The 17,403-nt window shown below is 33.5% G+C and overlaps 2 protein-coding genes across 3 annotated transcripts; one reads left to right on the forward strand and one right to left on the reverse strand.

Moving 5' to 3' along the window:
* Nucleotides 1-5,329: 5,329 nt before the first annotated feature.
* On the reverse strand, nt 5,330-7,824 carry BDBG_06559 (uncharacterized protein). Its single transcript, XM_031722656.1, has 3 exons — nt 6,907-7,824; nt 6,680-6,844; nt 5,330-6,597 (listed from the first exon to the last, which is right to left on the reverse strand). The coding sequence occupies exons 1-2, from the start codon at nt 7,448-7,450 to the stop codon at nt 6,687-6,689; spliced, it is 702 nt and encodes a 233-aa protein (XP_031579491.1). The 5' UTR covers nt 7,451-7,824; the 3' UTR covers nt 5,330-6,597; nt 6,680-6,686.
* On the forward strand, nt 5,763-11,311 carry BDBG_06560. Of its 2 annotated transcripts, XM_002623075.2 has the most exons (3): nt 5,763-8,210; nt 8,287-10,260; nt 10,543-11,311. In XM_002623075.2, the coding sequence occupies exon 2, from the start codon at nt 8,441-8,443 to the stop codon at nt 9,629-9,631; it is 1,191 nt and encodes a 396-aa protein (XP_002623121.2). In that variant the 5' UTR covers nt 5,763-8,210; nt 8,287-8,440; the 3' UTR covers nt 9,632-10,260; nt 10,543-11,311. The 2 variants fall into 2 exon arrangements, with proteins under 2 accessions (XP_002623121.2, XP_031579492.1); XM_031722657.1 differs by having other exon boundaries at nt 8,287-11,289.
* The last annotated feature ends 6,092 nt before the right edge of the window (nt 11,312-17,403 follow it).

Genomic DNA, 17,403 nt, shown 5'->3' on the forward strand with positions numbered 1-17,403 from the left:
TAGTAAGAATAACACAGCTGTAATAAGTCATTATCTTAACATTATCTAATAAATAATCAGTATATATCTGTATAAATATGAATTATTAGAAAACATACACTTAAAAAGTGTGATCAGAGTGAACTCAGCTGTCACTTGAATAATATTAAGAGTAGAACACTGAAATCAATGATTTCTTTTATCAATTTCATGAATAAGATGTGTGAAGATAGTCTTGAGAAATATAAGATTCTCTGACTTCTGATAAAAACAGATCTCACAGAGAGACTCTATTTTCATAATATCAGAGACTGAGTGTTATTAAAAAGTATTACTTTCATATAATACATATACACTTACTGCAGTGATTCACTCTCTGTATATATAACTGAGAGTTATAGCTTTTTCACATCACACAGCTCTCTCTGAGATGCTGCTGTTGATTTACAACTCACACAGTCTCTCAGTTCAGCATGCACTGTGTGTATACAGTTCTGCATGCTGAGACTGTGTTGATTATTATAATCTAGTATGATACTTGCTTTTCACAGACTATATTTCATTTGAGAAGAGAGAGAAAGATATGACTATTATTTTATTAAGAAAGAGATAAATAATTAGTATTATTAAATATAATTTAATTCATCTGTATTTAAAATTTAATTAGTCTATACTCTTTAATTTAAGAATTTCTATAAGTGTTTTAATAGTTTTCATATCAGCTTGAACTTAGTGATGAGTTGAAGAAGAAGAGAAAAGAGAGAAGAAAGAAATGAGAATAACTTATCTTTATAATATAAAAACAGAGAATCACTGCAATTATTCTCTCTAGTAATAAAGATCTGTTTTCTACATGTATTTCTAATATAGATTATATAATAAATGCATACAAAGAATATCAATAGTGTATGCATTGAATGAAGATAATATTACTATGTAACACTGTAGCTGTTTCTGTACATCTCTGAAAGCTGTTAATAGTTTCTTTATCTCTTTATATTTGATAAGTTAATAATATATTCTGATACACTTCTTCTTTCATTATTATCATCATTATTATCATCATTATTATTATTATTATCATTATCATTATTATCATTATTATTATCATTATTATTATATCATTGCCTGTTTTCATCTCTCTCTTAACACTCATTAAAACTAATTATATCATTCTTCTTCAAATATTCTGCAGTTCTGTGAATCATCAAGGTGCATGAGTGCTGTCACAGATTGAAGAGAGAGAAGAAGAAGATATTAAAGTATGAGAAGACAGATTGTAAGATATATTATAATACCTTAAAGAGACTCTGTAAGAAAGTAAAATAATAATGATTTTAAGTAACACTTCTGATAGATTTAGACTGAACTAAGTATAAAAATAATACAAATAATATCATCTGTGAGAGATTGAAAAAGAAGACAGTGAAGAGTCTCATACAGTAGTGATAAGATCAGAAGAAGTTCTGAGAATAATTTAAGACTAAGATGAAGAGAGAGAGAGAGAAGAAGAGTATTACTATAAATAAGTAGTAATAGAAGAAGATTAAGAAGATATTAAAGTAAGAGATAAAGAAGTCAAAACTGATAAGTTTTTTATTAAAAGATAATAATTTTTAATAACACTTCTGTTCTCTAATTGATTAGCAGAAGCTGATAGAGAAGAAGAAGATTAAGGCCTTGTTCAGATCTTGAATGTGCTTCATGATTCAGAATATTAAGAAGACAGTTCTGCTCTCTGAGCATGTTAATTCACTTATCACTGAGATAGAACCTGAGACAGCAGATCAGAAAATGCAGGATTTTGAGACACAGATTAACCTGGCTGAGAGAGAGTAGCAGAAACCCTTCTCTGAGAAGACAGTAGAGAGAGATTTTGAGATAATTATTATCTCAGATGAGAAGAAGAAGAAGAAGAATAAAAATAAGAAGTGAATTATAAAGAATAATAAGAAGAATAAGAAAGAGAAGAAAGATAATAAGTAGAAAAAGTTTTTTTCTTTTTATATTAGTTAGTTATAAGTTTATAACTATTAGTTAATAATTGAAATTAATTTTAAGTTTTCAAAAATTATTGTACAAGTTGTAATCAATTATCAATATCAGAAATAATATATATATATATATTCAACTATCATGTCACTATAATATATAAGTATCAACATTTTTTCAATATTGATATTTATAATATTAATATATTTTTAATGATATTATCTGATAATGTAATTTAATAACACTCTCTTTCATAATATTAATATATTTCAAGAAATATGATAGAGATTAATCAAGATTATTTATTTACTTTTATACATCAATAATATTCAATCTGAGTTAGTACTAAAATTATAACTAAGCTAAGAAAGAAGATTATTTTCTCTTATATTAATTCTTCTTATACATATCAGTGATCAGTTATTAAAAATAAATTATTATCTTTTTTAAATTATTATTATATCTTCTGAATTCACTTCTTTCACTTCTTTTACTTCTATTGAAAATTTATAAACTCTTTAAGAAATCACTGTGAATTACAAAGTCTATATTATTTACAATTTAATATAGAATACTCTCTTTCAATTATGATAAATAATTACTTTATTCTTTATATCTGATTTCAAGTTATAAAATTTATAAAAAACTCAACATAAATACTGAGATGAACTATAGAATAATTATTAATAGATTGTATTATAGATTACTAAAGACTTATCTCTCTGCTATAATCACTGTAACTTCATTCAGAAATATTCATTATAAACTGATTATAGCTCTGAAGAAATTTCTCAACATCTGAAGTTATCAGAATACAGATAATAAAAGAAAAATAATCAGAAAATTACTACTGAGCTGATAAGTTACTCTATTAAATAATGATTTTTAATAACACTAACTTTCTAATTTGAAGAAAATCATATGAAAATAATCATATACTAGTACTCTGATTTTATAACTCTTATCTGATAACTTTTATAAATAATTACTTTATATATATATATCTCTGAATCTTTCTCTTCAATTAATTAAAAACTCTGAATTCTGAACACTTCTTTAAATACTTAATTCAAATCTTTATATTTTACATTAATTCTGTCTTCAGTTCAATCTTAAGATACACTATAAAGTTAATATACAATATCTAGAATCAGAGTTGAAGAATCATTAAAGAGTGTCTCTCACAGTGAATGTATAAACTAGTATAAATAATCTTACATTTATAAGAGTTATATGTTATTATATTAATAAGAACTGAACTTATTAAGAGATATTAATTAAATTTAAATCATTAATCAGTAGTTATACTGAGAATTATATAACAGAGATATTAATAACTGTGATTAAAAATAACTATTAAGATATTAGTCTCAGTCTTCTTACAATTATAACTGATAATACTGTAAATAACTATATTATAATAAATAGCTTAGAGTAAAAATTAACTTTGCATTTCTAAAATAATAAATAAGATTATATTTTCTATATTATTTATATAATTCAACTTGTGATATAAACACTGATAAAGAATCTTAATATCAAGATAAAGAATAATAAGATAGCTGATTCTTGAGATAAGAATGAGATGAAAGTGATTACTTAAGTAACTTTTATATTCACTTTATAAAAGATAATATTTTTTTAATAATACTTTTTAATATTGTTTTTTAATAATGCTTTTTAATAATACTACTGTTAATTTTAAATAGATTAACTAATAATTTAAATATTACAGATTTAAAACATTGCTAATATAATTTATATCTTCTTTAAATAATAATAATAATTTTATAATATTCAATAAATAAATAAATCAGTTATATCACTGAATATAATACAGAATATTAGAATATAATAAAGTTTAATATATAAGATAACTATTCAGACTCTTTAATTATATTAGATAATTAATTATTAAGTGTAATACTCTGATTAGAAAAAGATTCAGATATTGAAACTTTCTAATATAAAATAAACTCAGTTAAAATATATAATTAATTTACTATTTTAGTTTTATAAGATAATAAAGACAGTCTTAATCACTTATATATTAATACTGCAGTCAGTCTGATAAGTGTATAACAGTTTATTTACTCATCTTAAGAAGCAGTTGAATCACTTAAAAAGAAATTCAGTCTGAGATAATGCTATAGTATAGACTATTATTACTGTAAGAAATAAACTAATATATTATTATAGTAAAACTGAACAATCTTTTACAGAGTACTATATTATAGCAGCTCTACTAGATCTCTCTTATTAAGTTAATATCTACACTTCTCAAGATTGAATAGAGAAGAAATGAGACTTATATATTAAATTAATCTAAGACTACTATAATATCAACTATCAGAGATTTGAATAAGCAGATATTAAAGATATAAAGACAGTGAAATACAATTCTCTAGTAAATAATAATCTTTAATAACACTTTATATTATATAGAACTATAATACTAACTTTGAAACAGAACTTATATATATTGATTATAACTGAAAATCAGATAAAACTATATACTTATAAAACTGAATTTAACTGCTATCTTCAAGATAATTTAATAAATTTATATATTAAATCAATTCTAGAGTTATAAAAAATTGTTGAGAGTATATATTCAACTATTACACTGATAATATATAATATTCTGATAATTTCATTAATAAAGATAAAAATGAAGTGAAAGTTCAACTTAAGCTGAGATATTTATTACTATCACTGAAGACAATTATAAGAAGAAATAATTAAGAAACTCATGATTATAAAATATAAAATTATCAGACAGTTTAATATCTCTGATTACAGTATATCAGAAAAGTGTAGTTTTTATAAGAAAGTGAAGAATAAACTTGTATAAGAATATATTTAGTTATTTCATAAGCATTATTAATAATTATTATTAAATTCTGATTATATAAGTAATCACTGAATGAACTGAATGAGACTGAATTTAATCTTCAGTCTCAGTCTTATTCTGATTTTAAAAGAATGATTATTTTTCACAGTTTATTCTGAGAAATTACTCTCATTTCACTGTTCTTGAATTAAATCTGATTATTTTTCACATCATTTCTCTCAGAAATGATTCATTTTCAGATTTTTTTAAGACTTGGTCCTGGTGAGACTCATGCTAAGAAATGTATGAGACCAGACCAAATGGGATCAAATGTGAAATTCATGGTCCCGGCGGCCAGTCTAATGATTACTGACTGACAGAGCTTGAAATGTAAGAATAAATACTTATAGATAATTATTTAAGTATTTACAGCTTAGTATGATATATACTATTAACTACTAAAAGTATTCACAGTAGAAAGATAAAATATAGAGATTAAATGTATAATAGTATTCAAGCTGAGTTATGAATAGTATTTGCAAACTCCAGTCTATATAGTTGTGTGTAGCCAAGGGCTGCTAATCCTATTGATTACATAAGAGATAGGAATAGGGGTAAAGGATCCGCGAGGAGCGGGATTTCTTACACACAGTCACACAGTCAGTCTAATGATAACTATAAATCACTTTATAGATGGAATTATCACACTCTGGAGAAGCCTGCACTTCTCACTGATTTTTAGACATGCTATCAGATGTGATTCAAAGGTTGCTTAAGCCAGCATAAGATTACAGGCGTACACCGGCTCCTTATATGTAAATTAATTAGTGGCCGCTAGAGCCCCTTTACATTCGTAAGCGTATTCGGAAGCGGCCGTGTTATTATCCGGCGGCCGTAGTTACTCAATCAGAATCAGTGTAACCTTTAAAATTGAAATCTTTCACATCAGCGGTATACTGAATGAAGTAGTCTGTGTTGTTTAATGCCTCTATCTCAAATTTGAGAGTCTGTACATTTATCAACCAATTCTATCTTACCTTCTTGGCCTTTTTACTGAGTGTTTTTATCCATAAGAGACTGACTGCTAACGCCTTACTGTTCATTCCATAAGGATCTCCTGCCTCCACTGAAACCTCTGTTCTTTTAATATTAGCTGCTAGGCTGAAGTCACTTTCCTCCTCGCCATCCCCTCACCAGCTCCTTCGCCATTCCTATCGTCACCTCCTCAACATGATCGGCCCACAAATGTAGCAGTGTCCTTTGCAACGGTCTTCTCGTGGTCACACTCTTCGTATTCATGATCATGTCTATCTAAGGGCGGTGTGCCGGGTGTGCCGTTCGCACCTACCGTGGAGAGATTTTTGGTGCAGTTCCTTCAGTGGCGGCATCCTTCACTGGGATTCTGCGAGTTTCTTCTCTCAGTTCCAACCCGACGACATCTCCCTCATTGACTGAAAACAGATACACTCCTTTGCATTGCGCCCGCTTGACGGGCGACGTAAAAGATGGAAGACGGGTGACCTGGATGACGGGTGACTTGAAAGACGGACGACCTAGACAAGAGTGGAAAACCAAGCGTCCTTAGTAGTGGGCATAGACTTGCCATCGATATCTCCGGCCCTTCCCAATGCCAACTAGGCTTTCTTTGCAGCGGAGAAGGTGGGAGAATACACTGGCATACATGCTAACGATCCGCACAATTATGGATGAAGTTTGCATGTAGCAGCTTTTTTGAGCGTGGTTGTGGGGGTTGGCGGTGGATTTTGATTATGGTCTATGGGATCTGCCCATTACTATGTTTCCTTTCTCTTGTCAACCATGTATTCTCAAGGACATGAGACTTTAGAACATCCATATCAATGAGGTGCTTCTGACCATCTGTCTATCCTTCTTGCTGCCTGTCATCCAATGCTTTTGTTGCGCTGCCGAGCCAATGAGGCTGTGATCCTACTTTTGCCTTGCCAGGACCTTCGACTTTTCTTGACTTTCGAACGCCTAAGCGATGTCGCGACCGGGGAGTAGGGGTGGACTGATGTGAGGCTGGGAGGCATAGTTGTCAGAACAGCCACAGTGAGAAAGTCTTTCCATAGTGGCAAACTTACTATTATGCTTTTGACCCTTGACTATCCCTCTGGGTTGGACTTGGTTCTTTTCTTGATTCGGTTCAATCTCCAGATTGCTAGAGTGCCCTGGTACCCGCCGACTCGAAGTGGACTCGAAAACCAGACTTAACGGCAAGGCACTCAGAGCTTGATCCATGGCGTCTTTGACATAGCAGTACTTCTGAGGAGGGCCATTGAGCCAGCCATTCTGCTTCAAATCACTCAAGGAAATAATCTTCGGCAGTGCCTCTAACTTTTGAATCTCGTAGGCATACCTAGCTAGGTGCTCCAACTTGCCTTGGTCGAACTCATCATTCCGGAGGCCACTAGAATCGCGGATCTCACCCGGCTGCTTGCCAGCACTGATAGTGGCAACATATTTAATGGCTGATGCAGGGCTTGTCTCGTAGATCCAGAGTCGTTTGATATGTGGTGGGAGAAGGTACTTCCGGAATTCATGGTTTTTGACACGGAGAACAATATTCGCAACGTGTTGAGGATGAAGTGCGATAACAATATCACTCTTGAAGCCTCTCGTTGCCATCGAAACAATTGACAGAGTGGATGAGAAAATCGTGACTGGTGGGAGAACGCGTCAGGTTGGAATCACGGTTGGAATCTCGCGAACAGACAGTAGTGACCACCAATTCCTCACTTCAATCCTACCTTAGGTAACTTACCTCGTTCAATCAACTCACGCTAAGCCTATTTGGAAAGAATGGTGCAAGCGCCTCGGCGCAGAGATTTCCCCTTAACACTCTTACTATTATGTAGTTAACTTAGTTAGAAACCATCAAAGATTAATCAGTGGCTAAAAGATCAGTATCATCATCATCATAATCATATAGAAGAGTAAGAAAGGAGAAAACCAAAAGACTAACTCTCAGCGTTGTGTGTGGAAGAACCAGATTCTGATCCTATGATTAGCAAAAATGAAAGACCAAGGTTTAAGAGACCATCAAGTAGAACGTAACATGTTTGGTTCAAGTTCCTGTTACAAATTAGTCATTATACTTACCCAAAGCTTTAAGAGACAAGTTAATAGACATTCTGTTGATTCGTCATTCGTTCTATCATCCAGTTCGCCGCTGATTGCTCAGCCATGAGGTTCAAGTCTAAATCGCCTCAAGCATTCTCAGATAGCAGTGCTGCATTACAGCCCAATAAGATAATTGCGAGCGAGTCGCGGTAGGTGTGAGGGTCAATACACAGGCTGGTCCGTCATGAGGATATATGTCCTCTGCGTCCGCGGGGACCGGGGACGATGTCTGAATTGAGAGATGGAGAAGTAGACATGTCATCCTGTAAGACCCCCGTCTCAGCGCCTCTTTCGTTCATTCTCTGTCTGCCCCCTTCTCTGGCTCATCACCTACGGCGTAGGTGACACGGCAGCGAGCAGACTATTGATGCTTCCGTACGACAAGCATGAATGAGTTGCTTCAGTGAGCTCAAGCATGGAAGAGCATAGAAGCTCCGAAGGGGGTTTATAAGGCGAGTCCTCCCGGGCTCCGTTGCCCGTTTCCTTTCCTTCTTCATGTTTGAACTTCTCGTGAACCTGTACCTAGCCTTAGTGGAACAAATACTAGCAATATCGCTACTCAGTGTCAACTGGATTGGCACCATGGATTACACCCTTCCTCACGATGGTATTGGGCACTACCCCTTGGGAGCTGGGTCATACTATTTCCGAGACGACCTCATCGGCTGGATTCGCACCCACATCGCCGAGACACAGATCAATATTTTTATCGGCGCGCAACCGAACTCCTCTCCTCACATAGGCAACATAACAAACATAGCAACAGCCTTTGCACTGGGTCAGCACTTGCAGAGAGCTGGGAAGATTGTTTGCGTATACTTTGACTCAGTTGACACTGCCCCAGCACCGGAACTAGATAGCAATCTTCAAATCAACGGGGTCCTGTACCAGAGAAGTCTCCGCTGGAGGGGCGTCGACAAAACATATCTTTGCCAATTCAATGAAATCCTCAAGGCATTCTCTCGAGTCTCAGGTGTTGCTTATACAGTGAGAATGCAAGCGGACATTCTAAGCAGCAGCACAGCCCTCGAGAATCTCCGTGAGATCATATCGCAGCACTGCCAGCTTGGTGCGCTATTCTCGCCCAAGAACGGCTGCATTGGAGTGAGAGCGGCTTGCCCCAACCATGCGTGTGGGCTAGCTGACAAGGCGGGAATTCGGAATCGGTACTTGGAGGACTGTATTGAATTTCACTGCCCAACACACGGCAACTTTGCGCTGAGCCTTCGTGACCCGCAGCAGACGGCGAAGCTGGAGCTCAACACACCAATGCGAAACCTGCTTCGCAATCAGCTCTTTTGCAGCGACCCAGCCGCGCACTGGATCCAGGTCATTGGCGCCGACTACGCCGGCTTCTATCAGGAGCAGCTTCTATGGCGCCCACTCGCCACCACCTCGGCCGGCAAGCCTCCCATCATACTTTACAGCCCTGCAATCCTGGATTGGTCGGGCGCGAAGCTCTCCAAGAGTCTGTATGTCGAGCGAGACGCATACAAGTACCTATCAAATACCCACCTGAGGTATATGCTGAGCTATGATCTCTTGGCAGCCAGCGAGTTTACCCTCGAAATTGTCTATCACGTTTGTAGCGACTGGATCGACCAACCACACAAACTCTTTCGAGCATACTCAATCTACTATCTCCACGATCTACTGACTGCCGCCAAGGATGCAACCTCCAGCTGAAAGCGCGGAGAATACGCCGACTCATGCAGGGATGTGTCACTGATGGAAGTTAGTTTGAGTTCCATATCTCATCAGCCAGAGGTGCCCAAAGCCTTTATGGCTTTAGAAATTAAACTTGTCCCCTTTTTATATTAATTTGCTTGTTCTTCATCTCATTGCTGTGGCAAGACTCACGCTGAAAAATATAACAATCAAATGCCAATAGGGGAGAAAATCTCAAGCTCATGACCCGTTTTATGTAGGAACGCGTGAGATACCAAAGCAAGCAGCTGATCTCCATGTGGTGTTAGATGAAATGGAACCTGTCACTCCGAAGGTGTTCAATGAGAAAGACGCTACCTCTGCCTACAAGCCCAGGTCATATCTTTGCGGCGTAGCATGGTCTGAGCACAGGTCAGGAAGGAAAAATGCATGATCAAAATTGAATTGGTGCACGGGACTTGGGGCCTAGGGCTGGAAGTGGGGTATGAGGGGAATTGAGAACATATCATCTCAGCCAAGCTCTACTGACAGGAGCAGGTGCAGGAAAGAGCTGGACAACAGTATATACTTGGTCAACCTATTGAAGGGCATAAGATGAGTGATACGCGCCGGGTATGAGCGAACATTTGATTGAGGATGCTCAAAAGGTAAGTACAAGCAAGTTGAAACCACCCAATGAATGGCCAACATTGGGGATGACTCTCCAACAACCTCCGCCCTGAAGGGACATTATCAGAGGGTTATTTCAGGCTGTTCCATTCACCATGATGCCAACAAAGAGCCAATATCAATGGCAGGAAAATACCCCCCGATGGCCAGCATTGTAGCACAGACCTCCAGCATTTGTTCTCCTTTTCCACTTTTGTTCATCAACATATGTATGCAGTTGACATCATGACTGACCATTTGCATTTTGACAATGCAACAAGGCTGCATAACTCGACATGCACTTATATGTGGAGTCACCAGCTGTATTCATGCCTTTACATTTCTACACCGCTTGATTTGAGAATGTGTTTGATGAAGATGAGACATTGTTTGCGCAAGATTGGTTTAGGGGCTATATTGGTGAGACTCCAACATTTAGTCGGATGCTGGTGAAACTCCTGGTGGAGATATATGGTGACAGGCTCTCGAGGACGCGGATCAAGAATGACCGGGTGAGACATATGAGGCTGAGCAACCAGCTTGTGATGCTGAGCTGGCAGAAGAGAGTCCGGTGGATGAGCACTCTGAGTCAGAACTGGAGGAAGGTTGTATAATTGAGTGCTCTGAGCCAGTACCACAGGACGCTAGTAGCCCTGGATCAGGGTCACCGTGTGAAGATTCCCCTTCCATCGAAGTTGTGTGGCACGGAGTGGAACAACTGGAATCGCTCAATGAAAAAGATATTCCCACTGAGTTGGATCCTGTCATGTATGCTGATGAGGACCAACCAGCAGCTGAAGAGTATGATTTGTGGGGTTTTCCAAAACCAGAAAAAGTGCAAGGAACAATGTAGAGGTTGTGGTAGAGTAGGAGGGAAATATTTCCAAGCAGCAAGTGGTAGCGTCACAATGGGTTTATCATTGAAATTTTGATTCTATTTAGTTGTATTTCATAAGACAATAGCCCAATTGAAATTCTGTTATTGGTCTCCGGCGCTAGCATTAAGTGACTATCTCCGGGGATCATGAAGGTATCTGTTGTCTCTGTGCATTGGGCGACTGACGTATTATTCCCTGCCCAGATCTGGTCTCACCAAAGCGAAGGGATAATCTATGGACATTTCGCGTTGGAAGAAATTGACCTAGATCTGTAGACCTGGTTTCTGTGGAAGGTGTAAAGCTTGCTTGATTGAAAAGGTTGCTAGCTTGTGGGAAGTTATATGGTGGAAGGATTAGTAAGCTAGATCACATGACCTGACACCCCCACTCACCAGAGTAACTATACACTATGCTATATACAAAATTCGCCTTCAAATCAAGTACAGGTACAAAAAATGACTGGAAAATGTGTAGTAATGAAAAATCAGTCATGAGATACATCATTTTTGATCTCTCTATCTCTCTATCTTCTTTATATTCTTCTTTCAACACATATATTTCATTGTTTCAAGTAATTTAGTAAGCTCATTCATCACATTCTCAGCAGATAAAACATATTGAATAGATATCTCATTCTTACAGATAAGATTCTGAAGAATGTGAAAACAGATCTCTATATACTTTGAGCAGTGTGAAATTGCTTCAGAAGATAATAGCTTTATGATGAACTTATTATTAGTATAAATTATATAAGTAAGATTATTAACTGTGATGAGAATGAGATAATTATCAGTATTCAGATTGTTAAGATAGAATGAAATGAATTCAGCATCTTCAAAAAGCTCACAGAGACAGAATAAGCTTATATACAGTCTCAGATAATGTAATATATTCCATCTCTGTTAATAATTTAAAGATCTCTATTTATCAGCAGCTCTGTCATGCAACAGAGTCATCTGTCATATAGATAATATAACTAATAATTGAACAGAATTCTGAATATCTACTGACTCAATCAGTATCTGTATATATCACAGATTCAATATCAGCACTTCTGTGATAGATTATATCTTCATTGATTAAACTCTGTAGATATCAGAGTGTATACTTGTATACAGCTCAATTCTTTAATATAGATTAGAAGCTGAATTATTCAAGAAATTCTGTGATAAAGCTTATATTAAGACATGTATTAATTGTCAGATATTGCAGAGATCTGATATCAGATTGATAGAACTATAAAGTAAATTCTACTGTATTTATAATCAGTTTCTTATTATTATTCATAAAATCAATATTCTTCTTCATAGAAGTGAATATAGAGTAACAGTTATTTATTAAGAATTTCTTCAGAAGATTTCTTATAAAGAGAGATTAAGATAATATTAATAAAGTTAAATCTCTATTAATCTTCATTCTCAGATAGCAGTTGAAATTCTCTATATTCTTAATCTTATAATTAGTAATGATTTCAGCTTTGACTCAGTTCAGATTAGACTGACCGTGTGACCGTGTCTGAGACCAGAACCAGATTTTTTGATAGTCTTATTATCAATTTGACCGATTCCATTACACAGTTTTAACATTAGATAGTAGTTTCATACTGTCTCAGTGAGACTTACTGTCTACTCTTATCACATTTTTCAAATGAGATCATGATTTTCACTTCTCAATTTAAATTATTTTTATTACTTTAAATGACTTTAAATCTCATTTAAGTGTTATCAAAAAGTGTTACTTTTTAAAAAATTAAAAATAGTCTAAAAAAAACCTTAAAATATCTAAAAATAGTAACTTTATGCCAAGAATGAGACTAAATGAGATCAAATGAAATCACTTTCTCATTTTTTTCAAGTCATGATTTCATTTTAAGATCTCATATATAGTCACTTTGCATGTTTTTTTAATGACTAGTCTCAGCGGGATTCACGTCAAGAAATGTATGAGATCAGATCAAATGAGATCAAATGTGAAATTTATAGTCTCAGCAGCCAGTCTAGTTCAGATCATCAATTTTCAGACTGTAGAGATAAATATTATTTATATAGATAATTATATAGATCTATCTTTTATCATGAATAAATAATTCAGTATTATAGAGACTGATATGAAAGTCTGAGTATAATAGCATTTTTTACAGCTTCTTATATTATAAGAGTACTGCTTGCTTAAGACTGTAGAGTCTCTGTATTAATTTATATATAAGATTATTACAGTCTTTGTGAAATTCTATGAGTTGAATTATATATATTCTGTTCATCAGCAGATAACTGAGTATTTAAAAAAGTGATTATCATATCAATCTGTAGAATATATTATTCTCAGAATACTGAGATTGTCATAAGAGCTTAAGAGATGAATGCAGAGATAATAGATACAAAGATTCTTAAGTAATTAATTCTCTTCTATTGATGATTTCTGCAGATAATTCAGCAGGTCTTATAGTGAATAATCTCACTCATATTATTGAACTTTTTGTCAAATACTCATTGATCATAAGAAACACTCATTTGTGATATTCTCTTAATCAGTTATCAGATCTCAATCTGTTTTAAATAGTTAATCTCTTTAACACAGATTTTATAATAATATTTCCATTTCATGAAAGCTTTGATACATGTGAGGTTTTTCAGAATCAGAAGTGCAGTGATCTTGAGATCAGTGAATAGATCTTCAAGACTGTCTCTTACTGAAAATTCTCTCACTGTAGATTTTCTCACTATAGTGATATCTCTCATAGATGTCAGAGAATCATTAGATTCAACTGTGAGTTTCAGAGAGTTCAGTGTATTCTGCACTAAAAAGAAAGATATTTTCACAGAGATATCATAGTCAATTCATCAATTATTAGTGAGTATGAGAAATAATGAACACTCAGGTTGAATTTTCTTATCAATGAATAGATTATCAATTGATGAATTAGAAATCACTGCAGTCTCTTGACAGACTGCAGTGAGTAGGTCTGATGTCACTGAAGAAATTATCACAGTCACTTTACAGACAATATTGAGTAGAATCTTCAGATTGTGTATTATCAGTATCAATAAATCAGTAAGATGAAGATTCTTCTGAAAGATAATGTCTTTTGATATGTATAAATATCTGTTGAAGGAATTCATTAATCTATAATTAGTAAAATCATCATATCTTATAGAAATCAACTCTTTGAAACAGAAAGTCATATTATTAATGAGCTGGAGAACTATTTTCAAGAATGCTTTGCACCCTCATCAGTGAATGCTGTATGCAGAAGATAGAGCTTCAAGTCAGACCTTATACAGTGTAATCAGCTTTGTATTTTCAGAGTCTTTATACAATATTATTAAGATTGATATAAGATTAAGCAGCTCTGTAGCTGTAATAACTGTCTCATCTCACATCTTTTCAGAAGTAGAAGAATCTATTAATAGTGATTGAAACTTCTTAATAATTAAACTGATTGATTGTTCAGATACTTAATCTTACTGTAAAGTATAAAGAGAAGTCAGCTCTCATTTTATTTCTTCACTGAGTATATATACTTTAACTATGTTTAAATTCAATTCTTCACAATCTGAGTGAATGATTGCAATGCCATGTCTCAGCAGATTCTTGATGAATTGATTGAAGATCTGTAGATATCTCAATATCTCATTCTTTCATTTCAGTAGAAATATTCATCTTATACAGATGATATTATCTGTAATCATCATTACAAGCTTCTTGTCAGTATAAGATAATATATCATTCTCAGTTTCAAGAGTCTCATTATCACTGAATATATTTACTCAAATATTCAAGGCCTTGCAGGTGGCATGACATGGTGTGAAATTCTTATAGAAAGTATGTTTCTGTTTAGTCTTAACACATGTGAAATGAGATGATAATTTTTTCAGACTGATAATGATAATATCAAATCACAGATCTCTGATTATTTTTAATATACTATTTTTACTGATATGACTAAGTTGATGATGTTACTTATCTATCAGAAGCTGTTTCAGAAGAACTGCAGATAATTAAGATAAAAATAAGATAGCAAAGAAATCAGTATCTGAATTCTTAGAGTTGATTAACTGTTCAATCTTCTTATAACTGAATAATCTCAAAGACTCTGTATTCAGATTGTAATCTGTTGAGATTGTCTTTAATTTCAGAATAGTTATATTTATCACCACTTTATACATCAGATTGTTCATTACATCATGAAATATTAATAAACTGTCAGAAAGAATGTAGATATTATTATAAGATAGATTAATATAGAAGATATCACTGTTAATAGATGATAGAAACTCAAAGTAGTTCTCAGCATTAACTTATATATTACAGTGAATATAGCTCTGACACTTTATAAGTTCTGCAGAGATCAGATTTGTGAATAGTTCTGATACATGATATATCTAATTGAACTCTATCAATCTTTCACTCACTGAGATAAATGTAGTGCTGATACTCTGAACCTTCAGAATAACCTTGTTAGTCACTTAAACTGTTAAACTGTTAATTACTATTAGCTCTGAAAATCATGATTTATCACTCACAATGTGGCATCCGGCGTCACTATTTTATATAGTAAGAAGATTCTTGTGAGATTTCATGAAACAGACTGATACATTTATCATCTCTGTGAGATTTACTATCTGAAAGGTGTCTGAGTTATCTGTAATAAATAGTTGAATTGTACTCTTATTATTGTTCTTCTTTTCTTTGAATTTCTTTATTCTCACAGTGTTGTGAATTCTTCAATTATTCAGAGTACTGTCCGAATTAGCTAATTAACAGATACTAAAGTAAGATCTCTTGTATTCAGAATATATAGATAAATTTTTTAATCTCTGATAGTTTCAGAAGCTCTCTTGAGTACTATTATAATCACATTCAGTACAGTCTTCACAGGCCGAATTCAATGTATTATTATTGAAATTGATAGATATTATAATTATTGTAGCTATTATAGCTGTATTAAGCGCAGAATCTGTATTCTATAGATTCTATTTATCTTTTGAAGAATTAAGCTGTGAACAGATCTTCTTTATAAGAAGATCAATATTCAATATCACAGCTGTGAATTTGAAATCCTGTATCTTCTCTATCTTCTTCTAGACATAATTTCTTCAATTATTAAGTAGAACTGAGTAGAAGATATTAAATATTCATACATGTGAGAGAAAAGTATTCATCATCTTCAATTTCATAATAATGAATCAGAACTTATTAAAGAATATGTATAGATTAATAATCTGTGTGTTATTAAGTAACATGAATTTCAGAACTATCTCACAGTGTAACTGTGTTTTAAGAACAGAGTATTTCTGTTTAATTGCATTTCATAGAGTATAAGTAATCTGATTTTCATCATATTTAAAGAAACATAATCTGACATCTACACTCAATAAGTTTGAAATGAATGTGTAGAGTCATCAGTTTCTGATGTCTCAGAATGATACTTATTTATCATCTCTTTATAGAGAGTTCCGAGTCTGTTATTTCTCTATCATATATCAACACTGTGTATTAATTAGTTTCAATTTCATGAAGATGCTTCATGTGATGTAATTGAATATACTAGTTAGACTGTTTAATCTTATAGTATTCTTGACATCTTTCTTGAATTGAGAGATTATCTTTCTAACTGTGGCGGGCTGCGCCTGATCAATTATATAGACTATTCCATTACACTTCACAGATTCCTACCGCAGATTCCTATCACTTCAATTCTCAGTCACTGATCCTCAGCTGAAAACCTATGAAATTTCTATTCTTTCACTCTGAAGCTTCACTGTGTACAAAAACCCCTATTCTTTCACTCTGAAGTTCCACCGTGTACATCACTGTGTATGTGTATAAATATTCACTTTGATCACTGATTCTCACACTTTCTCTTTCTTTTCTTCTCTAACATTTTTCTCTTTATTATATAAGACCTATCAATATCATATCAATCTATTCAGTGTAGGCTTCTTATACTAGAAAAATGTTCATTATCTTCTTATTAGAAATGATTATTCATACATCATCTTCTCATTAGAAACAATTATTCATTGAGAGATATTCAAACACATAACAATGTGTAGAAAAGAGAAACAGTTAAGCAGACACTGAGTTCTTAGATAGAAGTTTACTTATCAGTCACTCTGACTCTGTAATAAGATTTTATAAGAGAATATCAGTGAAAGACCTGAGAGTTCTGACACTCAGATGTATGAGATATTCATACAATTACACGTCTTCAGATTTTACAGATATTATATATTTAATAAATGATATAATCATGTCTAATAA

Source organism: Blastomyces gilchristii (genome assembly GCF_000003855.2).
Source record: "Blastomyces gilchristii SLH14081 genomic scaffold supercont1.14, whole genome shotgun sequence".
Classification (NCBI taxonomy): Eukaryota; Fungi; Ascomycota; class Eurotiomycetes; order Onygenales; family Ajellomycetaceae; genus Blastomyces; species Blastomyces gilchristii.

Bases quoted from the DNA above. Each gene is read 5' to 3' on its own strand.
- BDBG_06559 (XM_031722656.1), bottom strand. From the start codon at position 7,450: ATGGCAACGAGAGGCTTCAAGAGTGATATTGTTATCGCACTTCATCCT. The intron at 6,845-6,906 runs GTAAGTTTGCCA...TATGCCTCCCAG, and splicing joins CAAGGGTCAAAAGCATAATA to CCTCACATCAGTCCACCCCT.
- BDBG_06560 (XM_002623075.2), top strand. From the start codon at position 8,441: ATGTTTGAACTTCTCGTGAACCTGTACCTAGCCTTAGTGGAACAAATA.